The following is a 24,891-nucleotide window of genomic DNA, read 5'->3' on the forward strand; positions in this document are numbered from 1 at the left end:
AAAAGGCCTAGGGCTGCTTTCACACTGATGCACTGTGGTTTACCCACACCAAGGGTGCAGCGCATTGCACCTGTGGCTTTTCTGTGGGTTAACTGCACTTTTCTATAGACTTCTATTATATCCTGCAGGTGTAGAGCATTTTTTTTTACGTGCACCAAACCCACAGGTAATAATAGAAGTCTATGGCAAAGTGCAGGTAACCCACAGGTGTTCTGCTGTGCAGGGCCATCCTAATAGCATCATGGGCCCCTGGGAAAAGTAATGGTCTGGGGCCCCTATAATGATGACAGTGCAGGTAAACAGACATCAAGTAGGTAGGAGGCAGACTGCCTCCCTTTTGCATCTATCCCTCTCCGTGCCATCATGGGGCACCCAATTTCAGGGCAGTGTGGGCTCAAGGACCAGCTGTTTTGAGGAAAGTCCAGGGGCCCCCATGCAGCTGGGGCCCCTGGGCAGTGCCCAGGTGTGCCCTCTCATTAAGACAGCCCTGCTGCTGTTCACCTGCGGATCAGTTTGAAAGCAGCCCAGTAACCACTGCAGAACAGATATGCCTATAGATACACTTTAAGTTTAGTATTAAACACTACCTTTAATAACAGTCTTCCATTCAGGTATCGCCACCTATTGCTGTCCCAGGCAGAGCGCATTTAATATCACTCCGCCCATGACAGGAGTTGGCGCTTTACAGGAAGCATTGGCTTATGTGGCTGTGCAGCCACTTTCTTCAAAACACTGATGCTCTGGGATGGTGGGTCGACAACCCACCATCTGGGCTTGCCAACCTGCCATCCCAGAGTAGGAGGTCGCGGGCCACATCAGAGGGCTCCGCGGGCTACATGTGGCCCCCGGGCCACTGGTTGGGCACTCCTGTACTAGATGTTGCCTGATCAATGATGGCTCAAACCTTCTGATGGTGAAAACTAATGAAGGAAACAAAAGGAGGAGTACTGTGATCTCTATCACAGGTAGTTTGTGTAAAGTGATGTATAAAGCAAGAAGAGACTGTTTGTCCCTGTTCGTGCTTTCACCAAGAATCCATAATAAAATGGTAAAACAGGTTTAGGACTCTGGTCCTACAATTTGTTTTTTAAAGTTAAATCTTTAAAGCATTGTGGAAAGCAAGTAAATTATGTTTTTTGTTTTGATGCATCCATTTTTCTGTTAATATTGTCATTACATTAATAGTGAATTATTGAGTAAATCATTTCTAAATATGAATATACACAATATGTCCAGTATTTCATCTTTGCTTTCACCCACTGGTAAATGTAGTCACTTCATCCATTATTCTTTCCTGATCATTCCAACCCACTTAACTACAAGCTACCTCAACACTGTGTGTTTTTCTTTTTAAATACGTTTTATTTTTTCAGTTTTTCTCCTTCTACAAGGAAAAAAGGAAAGCTTTTAATGTGTTTCAACTACTAGTTTATCTCTTCCTGGGGTTTCATTCCACACTTCAATGACATGCTGCAAGGTTAATTGGCTGCTGTCTAAATTGACCCTAGTGTGGGTATACACACACACACACATACACTAGGGTCAATTTAGACAGGAGCTAATTAAATTACCAGAAAAGGAAAAGTATGTACCGTATACCTATTTAAAAAGTGAGCAAAACACTCAGCACTTACCAGTTCTGCATACTTCTTTGCCAAGACTTCTAGTTTCTCTTCCGGGGTGTTAAGCTTGTTTAAGCTTTGTAGAAGCTGCGCTGCTTCTTTGCCTTAAATAAAATTTGAACAGACAAAGATTCATTTAATGGTATGAGATAATCTTGACTCAAAGGTTACAGTTTATGAAACTTCTACAACTGCAGTGCAATGATAATTCTGTGCGTGATATCACAATTCTCCAAAGGACCACAGCAAAATATTGCTGGTATGAACAGAAAGGGCAGAAAAGGGGCATTTGGAAAGAAAGGAGCACAGGGCTATCGTGAAAAATATTATACAACCATTTTTTTCCCCTCTGCATTCAGTAGTTTGGGGTAATTGGCCAAGGTTTCTATGCAGTAGGGCTTGGGGAAGCAATAGTATGGCCATACAGATGATGGTGTGTTACACTTAAAAGAATGCCCTACAGTAAAGCAATGTAAAGCAAAAGAGAACCCTTCTAAATTAGAGGTTATTTACACATCTAATGCTTCCATCAAAAAATCTTTAAAGTTACATATTTGATCCTCATTTAGGGTTAGTGGGATTCCTCATTTAAAGCAGTATTACCTATCTGATTATATGTTCTTACTGCTCCCCATAAGCCTTATGCCATAGAAACTATGGTTGTCAAGCCCTGCATTGACAGCGGCCAACAAATCTCAAACAAATGTATGCAGGTTGGAATAAGATTATGAAATTGGTTCCCTTGTACTATACTATAAAATTATAGAAGAACATTCAACATTTACCATTTTAGATTAAGATGTCATGTTGCCATGAACCTAAAGTTCACAGTAATGACTGGGCCAGAATGACATCTATTTGATACTGAGACCAATGTCAAAATTAATGAGATATATATTATGTTTTGGAGTGCTGACAAGCTATTAAAAGCTTTTCAAGGTAGTTTTACTTATGCATCCAGAACATAAAAATTGTCCACTTACATACCTCCCAACTTTTTGAGATGGGAATGAGGGACACCTATCAGTAAAAGTATGCAGGCATAGGACACACCCCTTGCCACACCCCCTTAAAGGAGAATTGTACAAAAAAACAAGATTGGTTAAACCCACAAGTGCTTTTTTTTTTACCAATACTATTCCTTTATATTGGCTTTTGGAATTTACAAATGCAACAATTTAGAAACCAAGGTTTAGTTCTGTAAAATACTTTTTGATAGATAAAAAGTGCATTTTATATACATCTATATGGCTCAAACCAAAATGAGGGACAAATGAGGAGGAATGAGGGATAGAGGGACATTGCTTCAAATCAGGGACAGTCCCTCGAAATCAGGGACAGTTGGGAGCTATGCACTTAGTAACACCTTTGATGACGATTACTTTTTGATTCATGCAACTGTGCTTTTTGAATGAATAAATATTTTTCTCTCTGCATTGTTGTCGCAGAGATAATAAAACATTTTGAAGACACTTATCACATCTATCATTAGTTACCTGACTCCTACTCCTATCCTAATGCCGCGTACACACAACCGTTTTTCATGACGAGAAACATGTTTTTTTTCGAAGACATTAAAAACAGTCGTGTGTACGCTGCATAAGACTTATTTACATAGCATAAACCATAAATAAAATATGTGTTCCATAATGCAGTGCACAGTAGCTTTTTCTTACTTGGCATTCATGACTGAACCAGGATGGGATAATGGTGATGGCCATGCCCTAATTAATCCAACAAACAACTCACAATATACAATCCAGATTTAATATCCCACTTGCAAAATGACCATCATGGAGGTATACAGTATATGCAGATTTCCTTCTAGTTACTGCCATAGTTAAAACATAGCTTTGACTTGTCCATTTAAAGATTAAAAAGTAAAAAAAAAAAAAAAGTTGACCAGTTCTGTGTCAGTAAACTTTGTCAGAGTTGATCCATTGACCTGGAACTATTATGCAACCAATCAAAGTCAAGAGTCACAACATGCCAGAGACTATTTAAATGGTGGAGCCAGAGTATGAACAACGACTGCTAAGGAATATGCAAGTTAATAAAATTATTATTAACAGTCCCTGTATTTTTATTATAGGAGTTTTACTGTAAAGTGAGTTCACTCATGAGTCAGCTATTTTTTGTTAAAAAAGAAACATGACTTATATCTCTGTCCACTTCAAATATTAAGTCAGATTCAGAGGAAATTATGTTTTTTTTTCTCCTGAACCTTATTTGAAGTGAACCCAGAAAAAATATAAGTGAAATACTTTATTAGTAAATCATTTCCATTGTGTCTTCCCCTAAAAGAGCATTTGTGAATGATACTTCCAGCTGTATGATAATTTCAGAAATTGTGTGCAAAGGTTTTACCAAGCATAAACTGAAAAATAATAAATACAAATTGTATGCTTAAGAAAAAAAAAAAAGCTAATTAATTATTTTTTACATTAATTAAAAAATTCGCACAATTTAAATTCTCTATATAAATGGGGACATACTTAACTGGTATTGTCAGTGGGCTAAACCATGCACATGACAGGGACACCTGTACTTTTATTTAAGACAGTTAAACACAGTTCAATGCAGGAGGACTTTGTACAGCAAGCCCATAGCACAAACAAAACATCTGCTTGTTCAAGCCATTAACTAAACTCAGGTCAGTTCCTGACTAACAGGGTGCCTCCTATTGGGTTCCCCAAAACAAACCAGCAGCACATGTACCCTATGAGAGTTCTGTCAGCAGTCAGTTAGCCCACAAATAGAAAGGCATATGGACAGCAAATTATTGAAGTCTGGCTAACATGTAAGATATGGACCTAGAAAGAGAGGCTTAGGGCCAGATTCTCGTACCTGCGGTGCAGCGTAACGTAACCCATTTACGTGACATCGCCGCAAGTTTTCAGTCTAAGTGCCCGATCCACAAAGCACTTACCTGGAAACTTGCAGCGGTGTATCGTAAACACGTCCGGCGCAAGGCGGCCCAATTCAAATGGGGCGGGTACCATTTGAATGAATGAATGAATGAATGAATGAATGAAAAACTTATAGAGCGCGGCACATGCGAACTGAATCGCTTCTGGGCGCTAGTTGTTTGTGTCTCACGACATCAAAAGAGCAGAGTTTTGATCCGTCTTCTGAAAGTCAGGTGGTTTTCCTCCAACCGAATGCTGGTTGGTAAAGCGTTCCATAGTCTAGGACCCTGGAAAGCAAACCTTCTTTCTCCTTTGGACTTGTACTTAGTTTTTGGTACCTTGACCAGATTTTGGTCAGTGGATCGCAGAATGCGATTCGAGTTGTGAGTTTCTATCTTGTCGCAAAGATATTGCGGAGCCTTCCTATGGATGCACTTATGTGTCAGACAGAGTGCTTTAAATGCAATTCTGTCTTTTACTGGCAGCCAGTGAAGGGTTCTCACCGAAGGTGAGATTGATTCCCATTTTTTTTCCCAGCCACCAGTCTGGCGGCCGTATTCTGAACGACTTGCAGACGGGAGATTTGGTACTTTGGGAGTCCGAGGTACAGGGCGTTAGCATAGTCCAGTCTGGAATTCACGATTGTTCCCACCACGACTGCTACGTCTTCTTTGGGGATAAATGGAATAAGTCTGCGTAGTAGGCGCAACAGATAGTGCGTTCCGCTGACTACTGACCCTATTTGTGCGTCCATTGTCATGAAGGTGTCGAAGATGACCCCGAGACTTTTGACTTTGGAGCTAGGGGTGATGATTTGGCCCAGAATGGGCGGTGGTGTCCAGGTTGTTGCCAGTTCACTCTTTCGGCTGGCGTGAAATATATATATTTAAATTAGGCGCGCTCCCGCGCCGGACGTACTGCGCATGCTCCGTTCGCAAGTTTCCCGACGTGCTTTGCGCGAAATTACGACGCGCCGACGTGTTTACGCCGGGAAAACAAAAAAATTCAAAAGCGACGCGGGAAAGACGGGCATACTTTAACATGGTGGAGTAATTTTCCACCATGTTAGGAGCAGCCCTATCTTTGCGACGGGAATCTAACACTTGCGCCGACGTAACGACGGGAAAAACCTTTGTGGATCGCCGTAACTGCTAATTTGAATACCCGACGGTGGTTTACGACGCAAACTCCCCCCAGCGGCGGCCGAAGTATTGCATCCTAGGATCCGACGGTGTAATTCAATTACACCTGTCGGATCTTAGGGCTAGCTATGCGTAACTGATTCTATGAATCAGTCGCATAGTTAGAACGGCCCTAAAACAGAGATACGACGGCGTATCAGGAGATACGCCATCGTATCTCTTTTGTGAATCTGGCCCTTAGTACACAACATATTAGGATCTGCAAAAAAAATAAAAAATTTTTGTATTCTCCAAAACAGACATGAATCATGGAGCCTGTCATCATATGTATGTGAAAAGCCCATAATGCAGTAAATTAAAGTACCGTATATACTCAAGTATAAGCTGAGTTTTTCAGCACATTTTTTGTGTGCTGAAAATGCCCCCCTCGGCTTATATTGGAGTCACCTTTTTGCACCTGATCTCCCGGACTTTGGGGACCTGGTACTCGTCGGCTGTAGGTCCCCTGGACATTGCACATATGTAGCCCCATTTCTTCTCTACAAGTGTGCACAGTTTGTTGTCTGGGGGACCTACGGTCAGGGATCACCGATTTTTCAAAGCCGGACACCCCTTCTATAGACTCTCATGTTAAACGTTAGTCTAGTCATGGGCACAGTGAGGCATGGGCACAGTGAGGCATGCACAGGGACACAGTGAGGCACAGTGAGGCATGCAGATGGACACCCTAGGATTATATTCAAGTCAATACGTTTTCCCATTTTTTTGTGGTAAAATTAGGTGCCTCGGCTTATATTCGGGTCGGCTTATACTCGAAAGTCCCTACACAAAAAAAGATGAGTTGCCCTGTGCATGTCATAAGTGATTCCCAGTTTACTCGGTTAGACATGCTTCTTAGCAGCCACAGAGACCCTTCCTTCTCTCTAACTATTTTCTCCAGAACACACTCCCTGAGCTCATACCTATGCCTAATAGGGTAGGGAGGGCTGAAGGAAAGTATCTGCCTTAAAATAACACTCTTAGTTGGAATTATATATATATATATATATATATATATATATATATAAACTCCCAACACACTACTTGATCTTTGTTTACACCAGATACTGTATTTTGACAGGAGGAATGTATTAATATTTATATTTAATTGAAATACTATATTTTTATTAATTAAAAAATCTAATTTCCCATTTTAGAATATTTTTATTTTGTGCGTAAATATATAATTTATCACTTGTATCATATATCAAGATAAAAAGGGCAATTTTTTAAGACATGCAATTCTGTTATGTACTAGTTCTGCATGAATTACATCAATTATTCCACTTACTATGACATATTGAAGAATACAGTGCTATAACTATTTAGCTTCACAGAAAAATAGAAGAAAAGTGCCTTGCCTTATTACCATACCCATGGAAACCATGAATTTGGGTAATCCATGAATTCATTTGCAAGTCAAATCAGCAAGCATAGAAAAGCTCACATCTGCTGAATATGTGTTAGAAATGTTTATAACTCAAGTCTTCATAATGGCCTATGATTATCAGACATTAAAAAAAGATTTCAAGAAAAAATAGCATATATCCACTCCAAATTTCAGATTTTGGGATAAGCCGTAAAGCTTATATTTAGAAGGCATGTATTGAATGTATCCACAATAAAATAATTGTAATACAATGAATTGCAAATGCTTAATAAAGTGATACATTAAATTATTATTATTATTATTCAAGATTTATATAAATAACTGTAATATAATACAACAGTCATATTTTAAAGAAAAGAAGCAATACCTTTACTTGTACTATTTTACCGTATAAAGAATATCGGTTTTAAAAACAATTTTGGAATTTATATGTTTGGAAGTTAGTCACATTTGAATTAAGCAGAAATTATATCATTATTTTAACATACCAGTCTTTTGGGTAGTGTTCTGGAACATCAGCACATGTACTGCATATCAAACTGGCAAAGCCTTCTCCTTGTCTCTCATGTGATACAGTACATTTGCATTAGAGAAAAGGTGTTCTGTTGTTGTTCTAATGGCTATAGCTAATTCAAGATATTGAACTGAGATAACAGAAGAATTTCACCCAAGTATATTAGATGGGCAAGTGTGATTTAAATAACTATAAACAGAAATTACATCCATAGTCACTAATAATGAATTAGGCGTTAGCTTTCAATGTTTTACCAAAAATGTGAAAATAACATCACTAAGTGTTTGCTGCATGTTGATTGCTGCCAATGTTGAAAGGCATGTGTTCTAGTCTGGTGCTGCCCTCCCTTTTCTGGCCACTCAGGCTGTATGCCTGCATAAGGGTATGACTGGAATTCTCCATTTGTTTTGTTTTTTAAATGTGTATTGTCACTTTTAAATGTATAGATCACACTGTTTTGTAGCACCATGAGAGTCTGAACTCCAGGACCCAGCCTTCTTTTGACCTTAGCTCCCTTTCCCTCTGAACCAGGGGTCTCCAAACTTTTCAATCAAATGGCCACTTTATTGTCCTTCAGACTTTAGGAGGGCCAGATTGTGGCCAGCAGGGGCAGAACATGTCACAGGCCCAGCATCAGCGGAAATAAATATGGCCCTAGGGTTGGTAGCCAATAGGAGGAGGTGTATTCCCCCTATTAGTAGGAGGTATAGTATCCCATCATTGGGATCGGTGGAAGATATAGTGCCCCATTGTTGGTGTCAGTGGGACAAATAGTGCTTCATATCAGTGGGAGGAATTGTGCCCCAAGGCCCGGATAAAGACTACCAAAGGGCCACATCTGGCCCTCGGGCCGCAGTTTGGAGACCCCTGCTCTGAACAAACAAACAACAAAAAATAATTACAAACAATGCTTTAAGCCCTGTACACACGGCCGAAAATCCCGTCAGGAAAAAAAACATCAGTTTTTCTGACGGTATTCCTGGCAAGCCGTGTATACAGACGGCCACTCAAAAGAACCACCGTTCTTTTGAATGGCAAGAACACGGTGACGTCATCGGCTACGACGAGCCGGCATCTTGTCACATTCGATTCCATCGCCGGCATCTAACTTTGTATGCTACTGTGCATGTGTCGAAGTGTTATTGAGCATGCGTGGTTTCGTTACCCTGCAGGTAAGCATACAGATGACCGGTTTTCTTGGCAGGAAACACTCTGCCGGGAATTCCGACGGGAAAATAGAGAGCAGGATTCCCGGGTGTTTTCCTGATGGGAAAACTGCTAGGGAGCATACACATGGCCAGGATTCCCGGCCAAATGCTCTCCTGGCAGTTTTCCTTCCGGTAAAACCGGTCGTGTGTACGAGGCTTTACTTTTAGAGTACTTTTTTATTTTTATATCTTCAGTTACTTTCTGGTTTCCAGGCCTAGAAAAATGATGTCATACATCCCAGGAGTCTTCAGAAGGGGAGAAGCTTCTCAGCTGAGCACACCCTCCCTCCTGCCTGCATGCCTGAGCTAAGGGCAAATGGATTCTAGGAAGTAAATGTTACACAAATCATTTTCCCTTACTCAACTGGTCACTGCCAGAAATGCTTTTCTGGGGGGTGTTTTTTAAAGTTCTCAGCAAAGTAAAGCATTGAGACATGGATGGATGGGTGAGTTTGAATATTATAAATGAATAAAATATTGTTTTCGGTTTGTGGTGCTGAAGTGTAGTTCAGCTTAAAAATATTACATTCACGAGAGACAAAAACATTTTCAGAAGAATAGAGACTTCTTAGTATACTAAAATCATATAAAATGACATCCTTAGCACAGTTTAGTCCCTGTTTTAAATAATATGTATCAAACTAAATCTGAAAAAAGTGAAAGAAGCATTCGAGCTACTGCACAAGGGGTATATTTCATTCATAAAAATGAGCTACAGTATGTCCAATTCAAAATTCAAGCTCTTTGGGACTCTAATCTGTAATTATAATTATTAATAATAATTATTACAATATACCTCCCTCTTGTAAAGAAGCCAGAATACCTCCCCACCCTTCTTGGGGTTCTATTCCTCAGATTTTCACAGCAATAATCCTCAAATCTCCTTGCTGTTCTCCCCACATAACAAATAAAACAGATTTTTTATGTAATAAGATATAAAATATAACATGTGTTACAGCTTATAAACAATGCAAGCTTAAATTCACTGCCACTAAGGTTAGGTTCACACTACAGTGGGGGAAATTATTATTTGACCCCCTGCCGATTTTGAAGGTTTGCCCACTTACAAAGAAATTAAGGGTCTATAATTTTTTATTATAGGCATATTTTAAATGATAGCGACATTAAGTTGCAGTTCAGTGAGTAAAATAAGTATTTGATCCTCAAGCAAAATATGACTTGGTACTTGGTGGAGAAACCCTTGTTGGCAAGCAGAGAGCTAAGACATTTCTTGTAGTTGGTGACCAGGATTGCACACATCTCAGGAGGGATTTTGGTCCACTCTTCTGTACAGATCTTCTCTAAATACTTAAGGTTTCTTGGCTGTCGCTTGGCAACTCAAAGTTTCAGCTCCCTCCATAAATTATTTCTAGGATTATGGTCTGGAGGCTGGCTAGGCCACTCCATGACCTTAATGTGCTTTTTTTTGAGCCACTCCTTTGTTGCCTTGATGGTATGTTTTGGGTCATTGTCATGCTGAAAGACCCATCCACAAACCATCTTCAGTGTTCTGGCTGAGGGAAGAAGGCATAATACACGGCCCTGTCCATTCACCCCTCAACGCGGCAAAGTTGGCCTGTACCTTTAACAGAGATACAGCCCCAAAGCATGATGTTTTAAACCCCGTGACTGTAGGGATGGTGTTCTTAGGGTCAGCATTTTTTTTCCTTCAAACACGAGTCGAGTTAATGCCAAAAAGCTCAATTGTCTCATCTGGCCACAGCACTTTCTCCCAATCCTTCTCTGAATCTTTAGATGTTTAGATGTTCATTGGCGAGCTTTAGATGGTCCTGTACATGTGCCTTCTTGACAATGGGGACCTTGCAGGTGCGGCAAGATTTCAATCCATGGCTGCAATTTGTGTTTCCAATGGTTTTGTTTGGCGACTGTGGTCCCAACTGCCTTGAGATAATTCACACGCTCCTCCAGTGTAGTTCTGGGCTGATCCATCAATTTTCTCATGATCATTACCCCATGAGGCAAAATCTTGCATAGAGCTCCAGACCGAGGGTGATTGATGGTTATTTTTTATTTCTTCCATTTGCAAAAAATCGCTCCTTCTCTCCAAGCTTCTTGCTGTTGGTCTTGTAGCCCATTCCAGCCTTGTGCAGGTAGAAAAACTTGTCCCTGACATCCTTAGACAGCTCTTTGGTCTTGCCCATGATGGAGAGTTTAAATGGAAGAAAGAGATTCAATGGACAGGTGTCCTTAACACATATCGAGTTGTCGTTAGGACAGAACTAATGTCAGGGAAATGGCAGTGGAATCAATGGCAGAACTGTTAACAGGCGCCTACGGCAGGTTCCCACACACATGCGCGGAAGAACGACGGTTAGCCGCTTGTGGGTGCCTGACGGAACGTGGGGGCTATGGTGGCTTATAAAAGGCTGCTTTGGATCTCCTTGCATTGCTGGATTGTGTTCAGCTCTCCCTGAACCTGTATCTGCTTCCTGTATCTCCTCGTGTGACCCGGATTGTTCTTCTTCTGGCTTTGATCCAGCTTGTCTTAAAAACTTCTTCTCTGCTTATCTACTTGATTACCTGTGAATGACCCCGGCTTGCCTCTAAGGACTTTGTCTCTGCCTGATCCCCCCCTATTTACCTGTGTATGTTTCAAGGACCGTGCTCCTGCTTCACCTCTTTGTCTAGCCGTGCATGACCCCGGCTTGCCACACTTACTACTCTTGAAGCGGTTATCAGCTGATCTCCAGTTTTGGATCCTCTGCTGGTCCTTTATTGAGCTCCCTGGATGCTCCAATCAACTGTACTCTGTTACAGCTCATTAAAGACTTTCTCCTGCACTGCTGCTACAGCCTCAAGTAGCCTTCAAGGCATCACCTGCTCAAGTCCTCGTCATCCTTCTGGCAACCTATGCTTCTTTGAACATTATACCCGTTGTATCACCTTCAGGGTTATACTGAGCTCAGCCACAAGGGGAGCCTCTCTCAGTATCTTGGCCTCAGGTAAGGTATGAAACAACTAATCTGTGTACCAGTACATACTGTAGACAGTCTGTGGGAGCCAGAATTATTGTTGGTTGGTAGGGGATCAAATGCTTATTTTACTTACCGAACTGCAAGTCAGTTTATAACATTTGTATCATGTGTTTTATTCTGGATTTTTGGTTGATATACTGTCTCTATGATTTAATATAAACCTATGATAACAATCATAGACCCTTCATTTCTTTGTATGTGGGCAAACTTACAAAACCTTCAGGGGATGAAATAATTATTTTCCCCACTGTATATTCAAGTGCAGGTCTGCGTGTAATTGCACGCTTTCCTGCACCAAAAATGCACTGCTGTTAGCAATTCCTAATAGAACAAAAGTGTAAATCAATGGGAAACACATAACATTATGCAGTGCCAGTTTCCCTGCAGCTGCGATTTTGTAAAATGCGTGGGGACCTTTTTTTTCCTGCATTTTCTGTGTGTACAGCGGCCCAGAGAAGAAATGGCAATAGTGTAAACCTTGGTTAACAGTGGATTTAACCATCTCACTTTTCAGTATGTGTATACAACAAGGACATCTTTCAGATCAACACTTATCATTACTTTAAATTGTAGAAGAAGACCCCTGTTTTATTCTGTGTCAGAAGAACTAGGTGATAAAAAATTGTCCAGGGTAGGTGCACCTACCTTGATAATTTTAAATAATATGTAGATATCTATCAATTAAATTCCTAATTTTGTTAACTACTGTATCCAGTTAAAAAATAGCCTTATTATATGTATCTACCCTATATAGTTTTCCATAAAAGATCAGTCCTGACTTTAGATCTTGCAATTCTAATTGCTCTATTTAGAACAGATTATTCATTTAGTTTGATTTATATTATTTAAAAAGTGGACTAAATTATGTTAATGATGTAATTTTAGAAGAAGTGTTTTAGTACACAAGGAAGTCTCTTCTCTTCTGTGAATGTTAATTTGTATCTCTCTTCATGATTTATCTTGATGTAAGGTTTTTACTTTTAGTTTTGTTTTGACTCAATGGAGACATGGTATCCATTAATCACTCTAAGCTGTAATGATTAACACTCTAGTGGAGATATATGGTTTAATAGCATGTCAGCAACATGTTGGATACTCCATGATTATGTAAAATGTTTTTCTGGATGCATTACAATACATTTTCTATATGAGGTCTACAGTTGTGAGCTGGACTGGCACCTGGTATTTGGGCAGATAAAGGCTGACCTGATGTGGTACAGTTCACTACAGGTCTTGATGCAAATTTCTCATGAGACCATGGGAATTCACTGATACAGCTGTCAGAGCGGCGCTTAGGGCTGTTTATTCATAACTTGTAAATGTCCGCAAAGCAACCATGATTTAATATGACTGTGGGTAGTGTGACAGGAAGTCAGGTAAATCTGTGGGTGTTGTCACAGTCGGGACATACATTTCTGCCTTGTTAGACAATACACCAATCATTATTAGGCGTCGGCTGCCAGAAATAGCCAGGAAGGCTAAGGGCCATTGGAAGACTCCAGCTGTTCAGAGTGAGGCAATTAAAGGCCTCTATAAAGTAGCCCAGAGGATAACCACTAATTGGCTGCATCACTCCTAAGGCTGTGTGAACAGGAGAGCAGTGCCAGAGAGTCTCCCGATGAGGTGAGGAGACCATTGACTTTTTCCTGTGTTATAGAAAGGAAAAGACTATTGTTTAGTGCTGTATGACCAGCGCTGTCTATCCAGCAGTAGGCTGTGTTAGACTTCATAGATAGGTTCCTGTGTGGAAGGTAGACGCCCAGAGTGGCTAGAGTTTATTTTATGTTTTGATTTTGTTTATGCTGTTTTGGATGCTTGCAATTGTTTTCCAGCAAGATGGAAAAAAAAAACAGAAACTTTGTTTTCAACCGTCTTTGACTGCCAGTCTGTATAAATTCAGTGTGTGGTGAACCCATCCAAGGGGTCAGACACCCCGCTACCGAGCTAACCCCTCACAGTAGGTAGATTCTTATGCCCCAATTTCTTTACATGCTCCACAACATTAAGGTGGTAATTGCACTTTAATTATTTTGAGTGGTCAACTCCCTATTCAGATTGTTATGGCATGATTTTCCCCAGGGTTAAATTGGAACAGCTGCAATATCTGAAGGAGGGGGTGGTCTGGCACTCCCCAACCCTTGGATATACTATTTGGATGCACAGCTGCAGCACCTGATAGGAACTATGGCTCCTGGACCTGTAGGTTCAACGGCCCAACAAACAAATGCCCACTTACACACTCTTACAGAAGGTATGGAACAAGGTCAAACAATTGCAGCACGTAACGGGGTATACAGCTTATAGCCCGCTTTGGGGGAATAAATCACATGAGGAACTGGCCAAACTCCAATAGGGACCCAGGTGGCACCCCCTGGGAATAACTCACTTCCCAGGCATGTCTTTCACAATGGGAGACTGCTCTCTTTCTCAGACTTGCAATCTAAATATGCACTACCTTCCAACATGCTATTCTACTACTTACAAATAAAGCATGCTTTTAAAGTACAAGGTATCGCAGTAGAATAAGTACAATCCCCCACCCCTGTTTTCCACATACTGCAAAATGCAATGGACACAAAGATATAATATCCCAATGCTATCTTATGCTCCTATCTGCATTCTTGGAGGGATAACCCACGAAAACAGCGACCCAGTGGGAGGCAGACTTGTGCTCTATTACAGGGGAGCGGTGGGAAGAGGCTCTTCAGACTGTTGATATGTGTTCGCTGAACGTATCACAAAAAGTATCCCAATTAGATATCCTGTTGAGAGCACACTGTACCCCAGTAAAAAGTAAAAAGTGGGCAAATTACCCGACTTGTGTGGGAAGTGTAAAATAGTGCCGGGTTACCTGATACATCTCCTATGGCATTGCCCCAAACGTCATAGGTTTTGGACGATGGTTCTGGCCACACTTAACCAGGTATTTCAAACAAATGTCTTCATCCACTAGGTTGCCTTCTAGGTGTACTGGAGGGGGTAATTCCAGAGGAAATGACAAGGATGGCCGTCGCCAGAGCTGGAATTCTGCCATCCCGCCAACGGTTAAATCCTGGATTCAACACATGGGTAATACTCTTATCATAGAAAAATACATATATCAGCATATTGACAGATTATGGGCCGCATGGCTTGATACACCAGGTATAAGCCCCAGAGAACTGGTACAGATGAGACTGCTTAGATGCTCATAGATACAATGGATGCCCAGGGAAACATCTGCTTGGATAACAGGTAACATTGTAGGGAAAAAAAATAGGTTGTTTGGGTTGTCAGTACAAAAGCAAGGGTTTGCAATGTATCACCAAATGGAATTAAATACTGTATGTGCCATGCAATGTCTACTCGCAGTTATTTGTTTATTGCAGGGTTTAAATAATGGTGTAAATGATTCTTCACTGACAAAATGAAGTGTAATGTGATATCTGTTTGAATTTTCTTTGTGTTTCTTGAGCAATAAAAACCTTTTGATTTAAAAAAATTATGACTGTGGGTGGGTGGTGGCCAGGTACCGGGATATTGTACCCAGCCACAGTGGAAGTGATGACATAAGCACGTCACAGCTCCTATCAAGTAAACTACTTATAGAACGAAACATAGTCAGAAGCCATATCTCCTTGTGGATAAAACAATGGCAACTTAAAGGGGTTGTAAAGGAAAAATTTATTTTCCCTAAATAGCTTTTTTTACCTTAGTGTAGTCCTCCTTCCCTTACCTCAACCTTTGATTTTGCTTTTAAATGTCCTTATTTCTTCTGAGAAATCCTCACTCCCTGTTCTTCTGTCTGTAACTCCACACAGTAATGCGAGGCTTTCTCCCTATTGTGGAGAAAGCCTCTTGAGGGGGGAGGGGAGGAGCAGGCAAGTCAGGACACTCTCTTCTTTGCAGATAGAGAAAGGAGCTGTGTGTTATTGGGCGTCCTGACACTCCTGCTCGCCCCCTCCCCCTCAAGAGGCTTTCTCCACACCAGGGGGAAAGCCTTGCATTACCGTGGTGAGTTACAGACAGAAGAATAGGAAGTGAGGATTTCTCAGAAGAAAGAAGGACATTTAAAAGCAAAATTGAAGGATGAGGTAAGTGAAGGAGGACTGCACTAAGGTAAAGGGTGCTATTTAGGGAAAAAAATGTTTTTTCTTTACAACCCCTTTAAGATTGAAGAAACAAGGAGTAAAAATAGACTATGAAAAAGGAAAGGTAGAACATTTTGACATAAGGCAAGGGCATTGCCTGTTAGGTAGATTATATTCCTCCTGGCTGATGTTTAGCTTTAAAGTGATTTTAAACCCTACTTTTTTTTTAAATGACAAACATTTTACCCTCACCTGCTCTGTTTAATGGTTTTACAGAGAGCAGCTCTGATTCTCCGCTAATCGGGTCCCCCCCCCCGGTGCTCCTGGCACCTCCCCGCCACCTAGTGCCCACCATAGCAAGTGGCTTGCGCTCTATGTCCATTGAGTGTGGCTTAACTCCACCCCCGCTCCTTCCTCTCTGTCTGTGATTGACAGCCATGGGAGTCAATGGCTCCCGCTGCCATCTTTGAGCTTATGAGTAGGGAGAGTGCAGAGAGACGCTGCTCTCGTGCATAAAGAATGCATTAAAGTAAATAGATAAATAGCTAGTTTTGCCTCTCATTAACTTGAATACGGTACAATACTAAAGTTGAAATTAGTGGACTTTTTCCAAATCTGGCTTGAACCACACACGGCCAAGGTTGGGTCATCTGTAGCCACTATTGTCAGAAACTCCATGAGAGTTCAAATTTTATTTCTCTAGCTTTGTATATTGCCTAGGGAAACCAAAGAAAACAGTTCAAGTACATACCTAATCCTTTCAAAATCTTTTTTTCAGGACTTTGCTCTTTGCTGGCAGCTGAGTCTTTGGCCAAAGGGGCATCTGAAGAAAAAATGGATTCCTTTGATTCTTCAGTGTTTGTAACATCAGTATCTCCGTCATCATTTGATTGTAGCTCTTTGGTTGGTAAAGGTAAACTCTCATTTTCAATACTTGTAATATCAGAAGAGGTATATGTTTGGATAATGTCTTCTAGTTGCCTGTCAAATTCCTCAGAGATGTCATGGTCAGTTGTTTCACATGGAACATTTTCTGTAATGCTGATGACTGTGGGTGGTTTATTATCTGCTTCTGGAAAGCCATTTTGACTATTTGTCACATTTACCGTAGGTGTTAGCTGTACATCGCTTTTGATTGCTGAGGTATCATTATTCGTCTCCATAGTTTACCTAAATGGGAAACATTACAATATGTTAGATATTTAAATTATGTATTGATTTTGGTCTCAGGTCATCTCTCTGTTGTCTACTCTAGTGCAGACCTTAGTCTGTACTTCCAGCTCCCCTTTGCCGTCTGGGACTACTGGATGAAGAACTATGGCTATGTGAGAATATTTCTGAGAGACCATAGCATAAAGATGGATGAATTCCACCAGATCTTCCACTTTATTACTGAGGAGGGAATTCATGAACCAAAACACCACACCCAAAAGCAAACATTTATTATATTGCAGTTTGTGATGGTTGCATTTGTTTTTGTTTTTTATAATTTCTTTCCTTTATCTTTACCTAGTGATCCACCCTGTCTGTCTGTTTTTCAAGAGAAAAGGTTGTCTTGCAGAAGTAGCAGTTAGAGCGGGGATTGGCAACCCGTCGATCGTGATCCACCTATCAATAGTGGACAGCTGACAGGTACATCACATGCCTTCCTTGCTGACCCCAGACTGCTCCTCCCATATAGGCAGAGCGGCGCAAAAATGGAACAGCTTGGTATGCTGCATCGCTACATACTAAGCCCCAGCAACTACCCCCTGCAGCAGCTGAAGTCTGGCTTCTCCTCTCTCTCCTGTCATCTTTCAGCTGCTGCAAGGGGGGGAACTACAGGGTATTGGTTCCATTAAATGACACCCCTGCCGCCCCTCTTATCCAGGTTCCCCTTTCTTCTGTGGCCTTGGCCCCACTGTTTGCTCCCCTTGTTCCCTCCTCTTTCTATCCCCTCCTACCCAGCGGCTGCTGGAGGGATTGTTTCAGGATAAAGAGCTGGGGTAAGAACCGGTAAATGTCAGTAATTATGTTTTTACTATGCTTCAATTTGTGAATGAACATGGAGACTGTGCAGGGCTCTTCCTGTTTATCAATTCTGTGCACCTGAGATCACAGAGATGGAGATTGAGGACTGTCCTCAATTGCCCTTTTCTGTCACAAAAATTAGACATCAGGGGTCCATTTAGACCCCTGATATTTCACCATAGCCCCCCTGACAAGGCTGTTAAAAAAACTGTAAAAAAAATATTTAAAAAATAAAGTTGTAAAAAAACTACTGACACCATTCACTGCCCTACTGACACCAACCTCTACCCTACCCCACCTCCACCCTACTGACACCATCCACTGCCTCATTGTCCTACTGACCCGAAGTGCCTGGTATGGATTGGGGTATTGTATTGCTGGCAATTTAAATGTAATTTGACTCGCCGTTCAGGTCAGAACTTTTTCTCTGTTCGGGAGTTCTGGTGCGCACTGCACCAGTATTCGGCCTTTTCTATTGCTGGCAACTAGCATTTACATTATTTGTGCTTGTAGACCCTCACCCTTCAGGTATGGCCTTTAGGGGGACCCCATGCACAAAAAAACCCCCATAGGGCCCCCCAACAATCTACACCAGAAGCATGCAGCCTGGCAGGCAAGGACAAGTTGGGACAACTATGGGCCCCCCTTTCCTGAACCATGCCAGGCCACATGCCCTCAATGTGGTAAGGTACCTTGCTAAGGGGGATGCCCCTGACAAAACACATTGTCCCCATGATGATTAGGACCTCTTTCTAACAATCCTGGCCTGATGGCTATGGGAGTCTGTGTGGGGGAGAGCCTTATCGGAATCATGTGAATGAGCAAGTGATACATAGTATATCTACTCAAAAATGTATTTTAATTGAATATTTTGCTCCGTGCTTCTGGGTTCAGTGTGTACAGAGGGAAAAATCTCTTTATAGATTTTTAGAAAAAAGCAGCACATAATGCACACATTAACACATGTTAGGCACACACTTAAAACCCTCATTACCCTGAAATGTTAACTCCTTCCCAGGCAGATGCATTAGTACATTGACAGGGTATAGCATTATCACTGATCACTGTTTTAGTGTCAGTCAGTCAGTCAATTTCCACTCAGTGTCAAATTGCACACCACACTATCACAGTCCTACTATAAGTCACTGATCACCGCCATTATTAGTATATACATTTTTTTTTTATAAAAATCCCAGTATATATACACACCACAGTTTGTAGACGCTACTATAACTTTTCCACAAACCAATCAATAAACACTTGTTTTTTTAACCACTTAAGGACTGCCTAACGTGATTGTTAAATGCCAAGCCATGGGTCGCCGTGACCACGGCCGCGAGACCTGATCGCCGCCGGAGTCCCGCGATCGGTCACAGGAGCTGAAGAACGGGGAGAGGTGTGTGTAAACACACCTTCCCCATTCTTCACAGTGGCGCTGTCATTGATCGTCTGTTCCCTGATATAGGGAAAGGCGATCAATGATGCCACACGTCCAGCCCCAACCCCCTACAGTTAGAAACACATATGAGGTCACACTTAACCCCTTCAGCGCCCCCTAGTGGTTAACTTCCAAACTACAATTGTCATTTACACAGTAAACAATGCATTTTTATAGCACTTTTTGCTGTGAAAATGACAATGGTCCCAAAAATGTGTCAAAATTGTCCGATGTGTCCGCCATAATGTCGCAGTCACGAAAAAAATCGCTGATCACCGCCATTAGTAGTAAAAAAATAATTATTAATAAAAATGCAATAAAACTATCCGCTATTTTGTAAACACTATACATTTTATAAAGTTTTTTTATATATTTGTGGGGGATATTTATTATAGCAAAAAGTTAAAAATATTTTATTTTTTTCGAAATTTTCGCTCTATTTTTGTTTATAGCGCAAAAAATAAAAACCGCAGAGGTGATCAAATACCATCAAAAGAAAGCTCTATTTGTGGGAAAAAAAGCACACCAATTTTGTTTGGGAGCCACGTCGCACGACCGCGCAATTGTCAGTTAAAGCGTCGCAGTGCCGAATCGCAAAAAGGGGCCTGGCCCTTTACCTGCATATTGGTCCGGGTCTTAAGTGGTTAATCAAAGACATTTAGCAAAATGCATGTTGGGCAAAATTTATGAAGAAATTTTTAATTTTTTTTTTATGGAATATGATCTATAGTAACAAATATTGTTTGTTTTCAAGATTTTATGAATTTTTGGTTTATATAATAAAAAATTAAAACCTAGTGGTGATCAAATACCACCAAAAGAAAGCTCTACATGTGTGAAAAAAATTATATAAATTTAATTTGGGTACAGTGATACATGTCTGCGCAATTACCAGATTAGCAAAAAATGGCATGGGCATGAAGGGGGTAAAACCTTCCGGAGCTCAAGTAGTTAAAAAAAAAAAAAAACTGCTCTCTCATGAATGACAGCATGGCGGAAGAAAAATAAATGTGTCGTCTATAGTAACAGGAGAAAAAAACATTAAATGATATTCAGCTTCTGCCAAACGGACTGAAAGTCTGTCACTCAGACGAACACCCAAAGAAGAAAAATTTGGTCTGAACCTGTGTTTGAACTAGAACTCCCAATTTGTGATAAGGTCTGCTGTTGGTAAATACTGTATGTTATGTTTGAAGTGTTTCTAAACCCAAAACCTTTTTTGTCTTGATTAGAGTAAGGAAGGGTTAAAACCCCTGTCAAATTCTGGCGGCCGCGATGAGGACGTGAGGACGTGGTGTGTGTTTAGTGAGGGAGGGGCCTGACCGTGCCGCCGAGCGAGGTACAAGGCGCGAGAAGCTCCGGAGAGAACAGTGGCCGGAACGCAGAGTGAGAGGCTGCGATGCCACCAACGAAGCTCCCGCATGTGAGCCATAGCTGCGTCTCTCTCAGACATCCCCGCCCTGGATCTCTCCCCCCCTCCTGCGCCCTCTCCTGTCCCCTACTGAATCAGGTAAAATATCAATGCCTATTTTAAAGTCTACCCATCGAAAGAGACTAGAGCTGTTAGCAGGAACGGAAGCTTTTCTGGGTAAGGCGCTCCCGGGGTTATTGGATTTAGAGGGGATAGCTCTGAGGCATGACACTCTGCACTTGCGATTGAAGGGTCAAAAATGCAAATGCCCATGTGTAAGGATGTTGTGTAAAAACCTAGATGTTGCAAACGCATGGTGACAAATGAATTCTTATGGGCGAACCCTGACATGTGATATTCTGCATTTTTCACTAATGGGCTAAAGGAGTGGAGTAGATATACCCCTGATTAAGGACGTTGTGTAAAATCACGGATGCTGCAAATGCATGGTATTAAATGAATTCCTATGAGTATCGCGGCCTGAGATTGCTGACCTATAAGGAATAGAATTAAGATCTGACGAATTTCTGGCCGCTGGAGGGCAAAGTGAACTGTGTGTCTACAGGTATAAGATTTTAAGAAGTGAACTTGTAGTTTTCTGTTTGCTATCATGGTGCATGATAGGCAGCATACACTGGTCAAACGTATGTAGGGGGGACCTATTTTGCTGATGTGAGATAAACACTCCCCGCAACTATCGGCCGGAAAATGACAAAGGAACATCCCGGTAGTGGGGTGACCTCTTGTCCAGTAAGTGTATATAAATAACCTGCATATGGGTAAATGATAACTCTGCCACCTAGAATTTAAGGGCCTGAAGTGTATGTAAGACAACTTGAACTAAGGCACAGAAATTATACACTTTGAGGCTAAAATCACCAGGCTCAAAAGAGGCGGGAAGCAAATAAATATTGAAAGACGCCCCTCAATTTTTCAAACTGGGGAAGGGAATAAGAGCCTTAAATAAAAACAACATGAACAGGGCTACGAGGGGCACCGCCCCAAAGACCCCCAAGAACAGTGCAGCAACTAGTACGATTAAGAAATATATGACCCAGGAGGGGAGCGTAAAGAGCCCAGGAATTACTAAGAAAATTGAAAAAAAGAGTGGGGCTAAAAAATGAGAAGAAGGATCAGACCACTTAAATGCTGACATAACAACAGAAGGTGAACAAGAGATCAGTAGACTGGATGAGCAAAGAACAGACACACAAATCCCAATGAAGGGGGAAATTAATGAGATGCTAATGAGACTAGAAAAAGTAATAAAGGCAGAAATCAATATGTTAAGAACAGACTTAGAGTGTCTTCTAGCAAGGGTAGAAGCGACGGAAGAGAGAGTGGAAAAACAGGACCAGGAAAAAAGAAAACTAAAAGAACAAGTTAAATTAATACAACAAAACCAGAGGATGATACTATATCGTTTAGAGGATCAAGAGAACCGAAACAGAAGACAAAACCTAAGAATCCGCTCGATGTTAGAAGAAAGGGGAGAAGTTCTGAGAAAAATCATGAATGTAATATTCAATCCCTTATTGGATAATGGTGTTGAAGAACCCCTTAAAATCGAACGAGTACATCGAGTTGGAAGACCAAAGAATACAGAGGGAGACTGGCCGAGAGATATATTAGTAAGGTTCCGGCATTATGAGGACAAAGCAGAAATATGGCCAAGATTAAGGGGAAACCCACCTATTCAATATAAAGGGGCTGAGTTACAAATCTTTACAGACCTAGCATCAGAAACATTAACAAGGAGAAGACATATGAAACCCTTTCTGGAGCAGATGCGGACACAGAATATTAAATATCAAAGGGGGAAAGGGGGAGGGGGGAGGTTGGGAGGGGGCTGGGAGGGGGGGGATAACTCATTGACTCCACAAGAAAGAAAGGAAACATTTTATGGCAGACAGATTGAACGAGGACAGCAAAAACAAAAAGTAAGAAAAGAAAGACGAGATGACAGCAACAAAGTTCATGTCCTATAATGTAAGAGGTCTAAATACTCCCCTAAAGAGACACAAGGTATTAAAAGAAATCAAGCAATATAGAGCGGACGTTGTCTTCCTACAGGAGACCCACCTGACTCTGGAATCCAACGTCAAGCTATACTCCCCTAAGTTCCCGACCTGGTACTACGGAGATACTATCTCAAAATGAGCAAGGGGAGTGGCAGAGGTTTTGCGAGAGAAATGCGGTTCACTTTGGAGGCCAGGATGACGAATATGGAAGGAAGATTTCTCTTCCTAAAAGGCAAATTAGGCGACATGGAATGTACCTTGGCAAATATCTATGCCCCCAATGTGAACCCCATTAAGTATGTCAATGAAATTATGGGAAAGTTGAAGGATTTCAGTACGGGATATGTGATTTTGATGGGAGATTTTAACTTCTGCAGGAACCCGACGGTTGATAGTACGTCTCAAGGACAGGGGATAAATAACGTCCAGCTCAAAAAGATAAAACAAAAAATGTATAACAACCAGATGGTGGATATCTGGAGGATACTTGATCCAAAAACACAGGATTTTACGTTTTTCTCCCCTGTCCACGGGACATATTCCAGGATAGACTATATTATGGTGGACCATAGATTACTGGAGAGGGTAGTAGAAACAAATATTGAAATCGCAACACTCTCAGACCACGCCCCTATAACTATGAAATTAAAGACTTATGGACAGCAGAATCATCCCTCAACCTGGCGGCTAAATGAAAATTTGCTCCGGGATGAGGAAGGATTAGAAAGGGTGAAAAAGGAACTAGAACAATATTTCCTGATACATGACACCAAAGGGATATCGGGGGCCACTTTATGGGAAGCACACAAAGCATATATAAGAGGAATTTTAATTTCGGAGGGAGCAAGAAAGAAAAAAGAGAGATGTAAGAAGCTTAATATACTAACCTGGGGAAATATTTAAAGCTGAACAAGAGCATAAAAAACAGGGACAACAACAAGAACTATATCATAAATTAGTCTTAAAAAGGCATGAGCTTAAAGAACTGATGGAGCAAGAGACAAAAAAAAACATTAAATAGTATTGCAAAAGAAAGATATATGTGGGGAGACAAACCTAGTAAACACTTGGCAAAAATGGTCCGAAAAAAGAAAACTAGGAACTACATAAAAAAAAAAAAAAAAAAAAAAAAGAACGGGGATATGGTATATGCAACAAAGGACATAGCAGAAACTTTTAAAACTTATTATGAGGGGCTGTATGCAGTGGAGCAGAAGAGATGGTGGACAGGAGAGAAAGAGGCTAAAATAAGAGAATTTCTATCAAAAGCTAGATTACCAAAGATTGAAGAGATTGAAAAATCAAATATAGATAAGCCAATAACGGAAGAAGAAATAAGGAGATCGTTGAAAAATTCAGCAGCAGGGAAAAGCCCAGGCCCCAATGGGTTTACAGCATTTTATTTAAAAAAAAATTGTAATATCCTGATCCCTAGACTGTGTCAATGTATGAATGGGCTGGGATCCGAATATGAAATGAGCAGGGAAGCCCTTGCAGCGACTATAACAGTAATTTTGAAGGAGAGGAAAGATGGTACGCTCTGCTCTGGATACGGGCCCATATCATTGCTTAACGCGGACATAAAGTTATTCGCGAAAGACTTAGCTGAGCGAAGGGAGGGGAAGGATAATGGGGTGAGAGCCATACTCCTCCTACAGAAGATACAAGAAAATGGGTCCCCAGGTCTATTCCTGTCAGTAGATGCGGAGAAAGCATTTGACAGGGTAGACTGGGGACTCATGATGCAAACACTGGAAACGATGGGATTCGGATCCAGGATGATCCGGTGGATAAAAACATTATACCATCACCCTTCTGCAAGGATCAAAATCAATGATGCAGTATCTTCCCCTTTCGAGATGAAGAACGGGACGAAACAGGGATGCCCCCTCTCTCCTCTCCTGTTCGTACTGTCCCTAGAGCCTCTCCTTGCTACAGTCCGAAATAACCCGGACATTAAGGGTGTTAAGGTGGAAGAAGAAGAACACAAACTCTCAGCTTTTGCTGATGATATACTGTTCTATATCATCAATCCCAGGACCACAATACCAAACCTACTTAAAACCCTGAAACAGTATGGTGAAATATCAAACTTTAAAATTAATGTAACTAAGACTGAGA

General features: G+C 41.2%; 1 protein-coding gene across 1 annotated transcript in view; it reads right to left on the reverse strand.

Annotated features, from left to right (window-relative positions):
• TXLNB (taxilin beta) overlaps nt 1-17,059 on the reverse strand; it is a 100,706-nt gene extending 83,647 nt beyond the window's left edge. Inside the window, exons 1-2 of the mRNA XM_040350541.1 lie at nt 16,642-17,059; nt 1,635-1,726 (exon numbers count right to left, since the gene is read on the reverse strand). Coding sequence (XP_040206475.1) covers nt 1,635-1,726; nt 16,642-17,053 — 504 coding nt within the window. The 5' untranslated portion in view covers nt 17,054-17,059. The remainder of the gene's footprint in view (nt 1-1,634; nt 1,727-16,641) is intronic.
• Nucleotides 17,060-24,891: the final 7,832 nt, after the last annotated feature.

This window comes from Rana temporaria, chromosome 4 (genome assembly GCF_905171775.1).
Source record: "Rana temporaria chromosome 4, aRanTem1.1, whole genome shotgun sequence".
Lineage (NCBI taxonomy): Eukaryota > Metazoa > Chordata > Amphibia > Anura > Ranidae > Rana > Rana temporaria.